Raw genomic sequence first — 11,720 nt, forward strand, 5'->3', positions numbered from 1 at the left:
TCTATTATATCGCTTATAAGGCTTCGTCACGCTCTTATCGCCGCTAACTTGATGCCGTTTAGCCTCGTTAGCGGCTCTCCTCTTTTAGCACCGGCGGCTTCGACTGCCGTGTCTGCCAATACTGCCGTACCCCCGGCCTCCAACGCTAGCGACAGCGTCCGCATCGAGTAGGACGAATAAAAGGCCGAGTCTAGGTCGACGCTAACGCTCCTATTTATCGTTAACTTAGAGCTACTCTCTAACACGAGCATGCCCGACAAGGCCTTTAAGTCGCTGCAAAAGGTCGGCTCCGACTATACTAGGTTCCTCGCCTAGTACCCCTATCCGAAGCTGTCCGTCCTCGCGCTCGAGCCGCCGAAAATAACAGAAACAAGTTGCACCACCAGCTAGAACTTTACCTACGCCGACCAGCTGCTGGGCGACTACCTAAAGAGCACGCCCGGCAAGGTGCACAGCGTTAGCTTCAGCACCACCCCCGACTGGATATAGGCCGGCGGCAAGAACATATATCCCGCCGACGTCAACAAGATCGACTTTACGTACAACAGCGGCACCAAGCTCCGCGATGCTACTATAAAGGAGGCCGCCGACTACTACCGGCGTGTCGTCGACTGGTACGTCAACGGCGGCTTCACCGACGAGTGCGGCGTCTACCACCACTCTAGCCACCACTAGCCCATCGAGCTATAGGAGGTGCTTAACGAGCCCGAGCTCGAGCACCGCTTTATACTAGAGTACTATAACTAGTTCTACGACGCCGTAACGGCCGCCGTTCGCGAGGTCGCGCCGCAGATAAAGTTTATCGGCGGCGGCCTTATCAACGAGACGATCGAGTAGGTCGAGGCCTTTATGGACCCAGCTCGCCACGTACCCGGCACCGCCCTCGACTAGCTTAGCTACTACCACTACGGCTGGCCTGACCCAAAGGACACCGACGAGCAGAAGTAGGCGACGTCGAGCTTCGAGCAGATAGACGCCTTTATCGCCTAGGTCGGCAAGATCAACGAGGTGCGCGCGCGCCTAAACCCGGACATACGCATCGGCTTCGGCGAGGTCGGCACCATCCTCTAGAAGGCGGCCATCTCGGTCGTGCCCGGCTACGTTATCTCGGACGCGTACTAGACCTAGAGCGCCGCCGTCTTCGCCTACGTCTTCGCCAAGGCCTCGGCCATAGGCATCGACGCTATCGCCGAGAGCTAGCTCCACGGATACCCGGGCCAGTTCGAGTCCGTGTCCATAGTCGACTACCGGACCGGCGAGCCCAACGCGCGCTTCCGCGTTCTCGAGATGCTCCAGCAAAACTTCCAGGCCGGCGACAGCCTCCTCGCCACCGCCGTCGCCGACGACAAGGCCTACTACGCCCAGGCATACCGCACCGTCGACGGCCGGAGAAAGCTACTGCTCATTAATAAGACGGCCTAGAGCCATAGGCTCACCGTCGCGGGCTTCGACCAGGGCCAGGCGCAAATCTGCGACCTCGCCTCGGGCCATAAGCCCTATCGGACGGAAACCGTGCGGGGCAACGAGCTAACGCTGCCGCCCTTTGCCACCGTCGTCCTTATTGCCAGCTGCTAACTCTTGTCTCGGGGGCTATTTTTCGTGGGTTGACTAATGCTATATAAAGTCGAGCAATCTATTAATATAATATAAGCTGGTTAGCAATAAGCTATAGTTTTAGATAGATGCGCGTGCACAACGAGGCATTATATGCTAAAAAGGTAGCATTATTAGATATATATATAAAGGTGCATTTAGTACGTATTTCGATAAATGTTTATAAAAAAAATTCGGTAGCTTCTCTTTAATTAAGCGTGTTATCCTTAGTATAGGGGCCATGCTAATCTTCTCTACTAAGAAGTTAAGTTAGCCCCTACTTCCCGGCCCCCCGTACTTTCCGGCCCCCTATTTCCTACCTATATTAATGCAAAGCTTTTTTTTATAACCGCGTTTTCTCGCGTAATTTAATCGATTTTTCGGGAAAAGCCATCCCTAGCCTATTAAATAGCTAGAAAAGCTAAATATACGGAAGAAACGCTCTAGTTAGCTATATTGGCTGTTAAAAACGGGCTATCGCAATACTAAGCTGTCGCACAGTATGGAATTCCACGCGCAACGCTCTAAGATCGATTACGCGGCTACCTTTCGAGAAAAGAAGCTTTTACCTAATTATAAAGGCTTTTAAAGGATTAAGAAAAGCACCTTCGCGATTAGGTTATTATCTAAGGCGCGTTAGGGCTACCACCGTTACATTAATAATTAAAGGTCTTTATAACCTAGATTATTATTATAAGAGGGGATCTTTAACCTCTCGGTAAGAACTAGATTAATAGCTTTTTACGCCGTAACCTAGAAGTTAGAACTATATAAGGCAAAAGATCGGTGATAGCGGTGACCCTTAAGGAAGGCTTGCTTAAGGCAGCTCCCGTTATTCCGACATATACCTATTAACTACTAACGAGGCTATTCGCCTAGAATAAAACGCATCTATCTATCTTACTAGTTCGGCTAGTATCCCTCTCGCTTTTATCCTCTCGAGCAGTCTATCCTTATAAACTCTATTATAGGCGCCCTTAACGTTAAAACTAATTAGGCTAAGTACCTTTTAGTTACGCTAAGCCTTATAAACTTATTCCTATAGTAGTAATAGCGCTTGCTTAGTAGATCGTCGCTTTCTTACTCTAAAGTAGTTCGTAGGTAGAAGACTATAGGTCTCTATAGTATATAAGATACGCTCGGCTACGACCGCTTTAAGTATCTTACTAAACGTCGATAAAAGTAAGATTAGTCGCTATACCTTAGCTAGCGTATAGTCGTCTTTATATAGCTTCTTTAGTAGGATAATTTTCGCGCTTTTCTATTAGCGAGGTATAACGCTATCTTAGAGAGATATATCGAAGAGAGTAAATATCCGATCCTTTATTACTAGCTAGAGTTATCTTTATACCGCTATTAGAAGCTTATCTTCTTTAAGTGCTTTCTATAGTTTCGCTACTATAACCTTTTCCTCGATCTCTCCTAATATTAGTCCGGGCATAGGCACCGCTTTCTACTATAGTCGCACCCCCTTATCCTCGATTCTCGTAGGCAAGGGTAGAAAGAAGGTAATAAGTAGCTCGTCTACCTAGTTTACTTTATCCTCGGTCGTCGATCTATCCCCTTTCCTTAAAGGTAGCACCTTATCGCCCGTAGTGCTCTTACCGGCTTTAAGATATTTAGTTGCCTTCTAGATATTAGCATCGTTAGAGAGGAAGTTATCCTAATATATCTTCCTCTAGTATCGAATAGTATCGTAGAACTCTTTTACCGCTTCTTTAGCCCGCTATTTAAGTTCTAGTCGCGGTTAGCCTCCTCGTCGTTGCGTTCTCGCTTAGTTTCGCTAGAACGTATATATCCGCCGAAGTTATATAAGATCCTTAGTCTACTAACGTTTTATATATAGTAACGGCTATGCCTAAGGCGTTAGTTTATAGATAGCCTTTAGGACGATCTATATTAGTTAATCTATCTAGGTTTAAACGTCGATAGCCTAAGGTAAGAGTCGTAGATTATCTTTTACCTAGGCTTATATAAGATTCTAAGGGGCATTCTTAAATAGGAGTCTTAGCCTCGCCCTTCCCTTAGGCATCGTAATATTAAACGTCGTCTAAATAGCTTTATAGTCTAAGCTATAATCGGTCGGATAGATAGTATATATTACTACTTTATCTATTAACTCTAACGATATTAATACTAAATTAATAGTGCTCTCTTAATCCTTACGTTGCTATGTTTTTATGCCCCTTAAGAGTAAGCTCTTAAGGCTATACTGGTTTATTAGATTAATAATCAGCCCTACTTCTCCTTATCTCTAAACCGAAATATTATCTCCTTCTTAGAGTAGGTTATAAGAGTTAAAGTCTCTAGCTAATACTATATCTATATATATACTAAAGCCTTAATAGAATCTTTAAATTAAGTTATATAATAGCCTAGTAGTGCTTTTTAGCGCTTTTATACTTTGCCCTTTTACGTAAACTAATACTACTAAGACGCTCCTCTTTAGTAGTTAAAGCACTACTACTATAAGATCCGCTAATAGTATTAGTATCTATACTACTTCGACGTTATCTTATACCTAAAGTATACTATAGATCGGCTAAGGGCCGTCGCTTATATATATTAGTAATATTCTTATCTAGTTACTATATATCCTAGGGCTTATTACTACCTAGCTATCGATTATCCTAGCGTATAGTTTAAAGACCGCTAGTACTTTATAATCCTTAAGGTCCTTATCGTTTATTAAACTCTACTATACTAGTTCCCGTTTTCGTATATTAAGCTATAGAATACTTAGTATCTTATATATTAAAGTAGATATTTTATATATAGTAGTTCCGGCTAAACGACTTATATAGTCCGCTATATAAGATATATCTAGGCTCTATTATATAATACTCCCTATAGTAATAACCCGCACTAGTATACCTTCTATATACCTAAGGCTTACTATACTTAAAGGCTTTATAGCCTATATATTAATAGTTAAAGCACTATATCGGTCCCTTATAGGGTTTAAAGGGATTAATATACGCTAACTCTCTAGCTAGATCGAAGTACTTACTATTTAAAAGCTTCTTTATATCGTTCTTTTTCGTTATATAGACTATTATAGACCTATATACTTTACTCCTTTCTTTATTACTTAGCTAGGTAATCTTACCGATTAAGATATTATTTTCGATATTAAGAGCCTTAGCCGTACCTTATAGGATATTGCCTTCTCTATTAAGGATCGCGGTATAATTAATATTATCGACTTTAACTAAGTAAAGCTAATCTTTTATTACTCGAGCTCTAGTTACCGCCGTTTTCTATATAGCTTCCTTAATTCGTTATAGCTCGATTTTATCTCTATAAATAACCTTAACTTACTTTATATTTCGAGAGTTCCTTATAACTATTATATACTTTTAGTTTACCTAACCTTCCTTTATTCTAACCTTATTTTTAATAGCTTACTAAATCGAGCTTATCTATACTTAGCCTCTATCTTATTCCTTTACTTAGGATATATTAATTATATAGAAAAACTTATTCGCGGTAGGTTCTATAGTATTACTAGGCGAGAGCGATAGGGTAATGCTCTATTATAGCGACGGCGATAATCGCGTAACCTTAGCGAACGTTTTAAGTAGGGTAACCGCTACGCTAGCAACAATAGCTTTAAGTTACTTTTAGACCTACTTAAGTTAGTTATTTATCTACTACTTTATATCTTCTAGATAAATACTAAGCTCTCGGCTAATAGTTCCTTACTTTTCTATTTCTTCTTTCTATTTTTAGATTATCTCTTACTACTTATAGATAATCTTATTTTGCTCTTTAAGTATCTCTTTTAATCCTTAGAATTCTATATAATACTTATTTAGTAGCTCCTAAACCTTCTTAATTATCGCTACTTCTTCTTAACTACTATTAATATTTTTATTTCCTAGTAGTCTCGCGTATTTAATTTTACCTATTTCCTTTCTTATCGCTCTTATTATATATCGGCTGCTTTTATTTAACTCTTTTACTATCCTATTAAGTAGCTTATATTTTACGATTCTGCTTCTAGTCGGCGACGACGAGGGGCCGCGCGGCCCTACCCTAGGCCCCGTATTTACTAGCATGCTTATACTACCGACTCGACTACTATATAGCTTTTCCGATTTAATAAAGAGATAATAATTTAAGCTTCTAAGCTTTTAATCTAGGTTCGCTCTCCCCGTAATATCGGTCGCGTAACGTAGTATAAGTCCGGCGGGTTATAGGATCCGGTAGATTACCGGTAAATCCCTTATATACGCTATAGGTAATATAGCTAACGATATAGTTTAGCTATAGGCTAACTTAATATTAATCGGATAAGTTTTCCTAATATAAGGGTTTAATCTAGATAGGGATTATAAGTTTTTCTAGATCTAATTAGTTTAGATTTTATATAGTCGAATATAAAATAAGGCGTAACTAGATAACGCTGCTTAAAAAGTAGAGCCTAATTATCTAGCAGCCCCTAAGTTATAGAGCAGCTCCTAAGTTATTCTATTTTACTTTATATAGGAACTTTATTTACGTAATACCTCGTTACGTCTTTTATAATAAAATAAGTTCTAGGTCTACTTATTTATAAGTTTAAGATTATTTAACTTCTATTATCTATGCCCGCTATAGCGAGAAGAAACCGACGGCGACTTCGTATATAAACGAAAATCTACTAGTAATACTAAGAACTACCTAGACTGCTATAACTAGCATAACTCTTATATCGGCTCCGTCTCCTATACTATAAGACATTTACCGCTAACTAAGTAAAGCGTTCTAGATCTAGGTATACGATCTAAATATTAAAGAACCTTACTATCGGCCCTTCCTTAAATAATAGTTCGTCCTACTCTAAAGAGAAGAGAAGAAGATGCTAGTCTATCGCCTCTAAATAATATATCTAGAACCTAGCCTATATCGTCGGACGGTCGGAGAGGGTACGGCAATGTTATATAGCGAGGATGTTATTTAAATCCTCGATTAGCCAACCGCGTATATAGCTAGAGACGCTATTATCGCTAACCCAACGAAGCTTAGGGCTCTTCCGAACAATAGCTCCCTTACCTCCCGTATAGCGAACGACCTATCCGATAGGGAAGGACTCGTAAGATAGCCCTTCTATAGCCGGGGCGAGGGTTAAGATCGCTACTATCTAGCGCGACCATCGTTTAGGACGCCGTATAGGGGAAACTATATTACTAACGCATACAATATCTTAGCTAGGCAACTTTTAAGGTTCGGAGGCTGCTAGAGAAGGTATCTACCGAGGCGACTGCACTATCTATCCTAGGAGTCCTAGAAGCTCCTCTCTAGCCGTATGTAGGCGAAGCTAGATAATTAGGAGCTTGCCAGGTTCGTTAATTCCCTATAAGTATACGCTACGAAAGATAGGGTAAATAAATATAACTACTACCGACCGCCTAGGCCGGCCTATTATCCTAGGTAATAGCTAAGATCGTTGGCTCTGGCGCTGCTGCTGCTCCTAACGATAAGGCAGGCAACCTTGCGAAATAGATTCCCGTATGCATTAGCGCCCGTCTAATGCTAACGTCTAACCTTTAGCAGCTAGTCGGCTTCTATAACGACGCACGTGGTAACGTTATAGTATACGATATCGCCTAGGCGCTTAGAGCTAACCCTATTTAAGACCCTCCCTACGTGATCATAATAGAGTTTAATAAGTACCCGGGGCCGGTATTCCTAACCACCGTAAATGGCAGGAAGATTGTCCCGATTCGGCCGGTAGATAGGGACTTCCTCGTCGGGCCCACGCTCTGCCCTCGTACGCAGTTTCCCCTGATCGTATACTACGCTATTATAGTTTATAAGTCGCAGAGCATTACCGGAGACATAATCGTGACGGATCTATCCTACCGTGACTTTTAGACCGGATTAAACTAATTGTTCGGTGACTGCTTAACTAGTAGCTAGACTCGCAGCCTTCGGCTGATTGTACGCCTTACACTATAGCCCTAAAGACTAAAGTGTAAGGTATAGCGCAGTATTTTCTATACTAATATGCGCTATTAGGCTATACCCGGTAAGCTAAAGAAAAAAATTTGCATAAAAAAAATAGTGGACGATTAGAGTTAAGTTATAAGAAGCCTCTCGGAGGCGAACTTAGGCGTCGATCTCTACTACCTGTCTCTTCTTAGGCGCCGGACTAGTCTTTGCCGCTCTGTTTAGCACTATAAGGAATGCAGTTCTATCTAATACCCTTGCCTATCCCTTCTTCACGGCTTAGAAAGGGGCGACCGTGTTATGCGTCGATATCGTCGAGGTATTTCCCGATTTAGAAACTCCTTATAAGTTTATACTAATAGCTTATAGCTTATCTAAGTTATTGATTCCCTAATACACGCCTGTTTTTCTTACTCCGTCGAGCTCGATTCCTCTATTAAGGCGAAGATCGTTATTTTCGGACTTATATTAGTCTTCTATCTCCCCTTTATTAGGGCGATCGTCTAGCGCCCGAGTTAATCTCGCATCGAGTACTGTTAGGCTGCACTAATAGTTTCTTATTTAAGCACCGCGATTATGGTCGCGGTTATTTAGAGAGGAATAGAGCATTTTCGCCGCTTTAGACGTAGGCAGTCTTATCAGCCTCAGCCAGAACAGCCGTCGACGAATCGTGGTTTACTATAGCTCGCAGCCATTAGCGGATTAGTATTCCTAGGATCTCTAATACTTCTGCTATATTCTATAACCGGCTAGTTTAAACACTAATTTAGAGGACAGTGCGGACTTTGTCTAGTGGTTTTAGCTACGCTAGTAGCATCTCTGGATGGCAGGGTTAAACGACACTAGAAAAGACAGATAGAGAGAACGATAACACCGTCTTTAGCGGCAAGGCCCGGAACTAAACGGTCGATAGAGCACCGGATGCTTAAGGGTAGTAAACTAGAGCTACTTTAATTTTACCGCCGTACCTTTACGACCTACTTCCTTTAATCTTAAGCGCCGAAGTTCGGACCAAACGTAATATATTTAGCTTAAATCGATCTATTTACTTACTAGTAATCCTTCTATACTTAGAAGCGTAACGTAAAGGTGCGTCGGGGGCAAACTACTTATATATATTACGTAGTGCACCTAATAGAGCTCTAAGATATACCGAGCTAAGAATCGGAGGGTTTCCTAATATCCTACTAACTATTTATATAAACCTTTTACTTAGCAAAGCACTCTTATCGACCAAAATACCTATATTTACGTAGGATTTCTACTCGTCGCCTAAAAGCTATGTTCTAAATAAGCACCTCGGAGAATAGCTCGTATAAGACTATTAGCTCCTCTAGCCCTAACCTTTATATTATAGAGAGTGTCTAGGCGTCTAGATATGCTTTACTCACCTCTACGAACGAAGCAGCGATCGGATCCTAAACTACGGATGGCGATGAGCTTACTACCGACGATTATAGTTCTAATAGCAGCGGCGAGCCGAGTATAAAGTGTTAGCTTTCTAGCGTACTACACTCTATCCTAGGGGAAGGCAGCGGCAATCACTTATCACACTTATACTAGAGAGTGCAAAAAAGCAGTTAACCTTAGACAAGCGCATTAGTAAGGCGCCTCGATTTATTATTAAATATACTATTACTACGTGCAACCGCGTAAAAGCCCCGGAAGCTCTATCGCTACGAACGGCTCGCCGTAGCATGCTCACGGCCGAGTCGACTAACTCTTAGATTAGGACTCGTGCTAGAAAGGCAGCAGTGGGCATTTATAGGCGACAACGTATTAAACTATCGGCATATATAGCAGGAATCGGTCAATATAAGGCAGTTCGCCGATAAGTCTTATATAAAGTTAACCGAGAATGTTAATGCTAGCTTATAGAATTAATGTTTTATAGAGGAGGCATTAAGGGATCACTCCTATTCTAAGGGCTAGTAAAGATATTTAAATTTAATACTTTTCTACGGCCGGTCGCTTGCTCCTCCGAAATTTATAAGCACGCTGCCTCTTATGCCTTTGCCTAGGAGCTTGCTATCTTTGCCTAAGCAATTAAAGCTATATATCCTTCCTCCCGGTGATTTTATTATAGCTCCTCCGCTCGCGCTATCTAGTATATCGTAACGAGCCTAGAGGAGAACACTAGGAGAACATTAAGGTAATTTAAATAGGCTTACGAAGAGGGAAGCTAAACTCTAGTTCGATTTATTCGTCTTATTCGCTATCGATAGAACCGTTAGCCTCTACTCGATAGTAAGTATCGGATATAGCGACCTAAAATATAAGTCTAGGAGGACGATTCTCCTTCCTATCGCTATAAGAGGAAGAGTTATAAAGATAGCTAGGTACGAGCACCGGATATACCTCTGCTATAGGTAACTCTGCGATCTCGCCTTAAGCCTATTTATCGCGACGGCCTATACCGTTATATTAAGCTTCGGTGTCCTAAACCTCTAAGGTTAGCGAGGTAGGACGTAGAATCCTATCAATAGCACGTATATAACTAGTTTATCTATAGGAAACCGACTTAATATAAAAGGGACTCGCTTCTTCCTAAGTCGTCGAGGCAGAGTTAGTCGGTATAGTAGATAAAAAGGTCTTCGTTAGATCGTCCGCCGCTCGTTGGCCCTCGGAGAGCTATAAGAGTAAGGAGAGTAATAGAGAAGAAGAAGAATAGGTAGGTTAGTATCTATATTCCTCTGCTTTCTATACGAGTATAGAATAAGCTACCTAGGTCGAGCTTATCTATAACCCTTAATATAAGCTCTAGCAAATTATCCTATAAGTCCTCTATAATACGACCTTAGCTACTTCGTGCTAACTTTTAGCCGGGTTAGCTTATATACCTTCCTCCTATTTCGGGGTTATGGTCCGCTGTTGCTTAGCTAATGCCTATAAGCTACCCCTTAGGGGGACGTCTACTAGTTAGCCTAAGTCTTTAACTATCCCTTATATTAGATGGTCGGTCCGTATACCCCTAACTAGGACACCTCTAGCTTCTTATCTACGCGTCGATTATATCCTAAATCCTCTAGCAGCTAACTTCTAAATAGGCACCGGGACGAATCTCTAGAGTAACTAGGCGGACCGGCTCTCCTAAATTATAAAGACTAGCCCGCAGCTCCCCTATAGTATTAGTTAGGGGGTAAGCGTAACGTAGGATTCTGCCTATTAATTTCTCTTCCCTCGTCTTAGTATAGGAAGTGCTAGGGGGTAGCGAAGATCGTAAGGAAGGAACCCTCGTAATAAGGGAAGGGCTGCCTACGTCGGCATCTACCTTAGAAGAAGAAGGTAGCCTCTATAAGACCTACGTCCGCGGCTGCCGAGGTACGGATGTTTTGCAATACTAGTTAGATATAATAGTTTAAAATATTAATAAATAGGCAGGGTCTCTAAAGCGAGCGGCTCTTAAGACTCGGTCTAGCTAACTAACCGACTTATTACGTTTAGTTAAGGGCGAGTATTCTATTTCCTACTAACACGGGGCAAATATAACCCGTAAAATATAAATCCGACTATCCTTTATCTAAGCCCCTAGGAAGACTATAAGGGCTATACTATAACTAGCACGCGACTAGGTAAAGAAGGCGTAAAGCTACTATAGCTATCTTACTAATTCTTTCCCTAAATACTTTCCTTACTAGAGATCTAATAAGTTTTATCTATTTCCTCTTTTTTCCTTTTACTAACCCCTATTCTTTCCCAATACTTAGTATTAGGCCGATACTCTACTTATAGGACTATTTACCTAATTTTATTTTTATTTTACTTTCCTCCTTTACTAGCTAAGAAGAGTCTATATATAAGCCTATAAGCTAAATATTAGCCCCCCTAGTAAGTAATATAAACCTAGGTAATACTATCGATAGGAATAGCCTTTTCTAATATAAGACTCCGTCTCTCTTTCTCTACTCTAGTAGAAGAATAGCTTAGTCCGAATTTAAGATAACTAAAGGAGATCGCGCGCCCGACAGAGAGAGTACCGTATATCTAGGAGCTCGAACAGCGACTTAGGGTATACGAGCTCTAGGGAGTCTAGGGCATCGAGGCTTCGACTAAGATCTAGATAGCCGCGAGGATAGTAGCTAAGGAGAATAAATAGCTATAGGAGCTTCTTAATAGGCATAGCTTTAGTAACGGCTATATTGCCTATTTCTTATAGTCGGGCACTTTCGTGCTACTTAATGACGACTAAGACT

General features: G+C 41.5%; 1 protein-coding gene across 1 annotated transcript; it reads left to right on the forward strand.

Moving 5' to 3' along the window:
- Positions 1 to 249: 249 nt before the first annotated feature.
- Positions 250 to 1,422, forward strand: HRG_02013 (uncharacterized protein; the record flags this gene model as incomplete). The annotated part of the gene is made up of 4 exons (XM_044860484.1): positions 250 to 282; positions 490 to 648; positions 991 to 1,053; positions 1,201 to 1,422. The coding sequence occupies 4 exons, from the start codon at positions 250 to 252 to the stop codon at positions 1,420 to 1,422; spliced, it is 477 nt and encodes a 158-aa protein (XP_044724117.1).
- Between the last annotated feature and the right edge of the window lie 10,298 nt (positions 1,423 to 11,720).

The sequence above is a fragment of the Hirsutella rhossiliensis genome (assembly GCF_020360975.1).
Source record: "Hirsutella rhossiliensis strain HR02 chromosome Unknown scaffold00002, whole genome shotgun sequence".
In the NCBI taxonomy this organism is placed as follows: Eukaryota; Fungi; Ascomycota; class Sordariomycetes; order Hypocreales; family Ophiocordycipitaceae; genus Hirsutella; species Hirsutella rhossiliensis.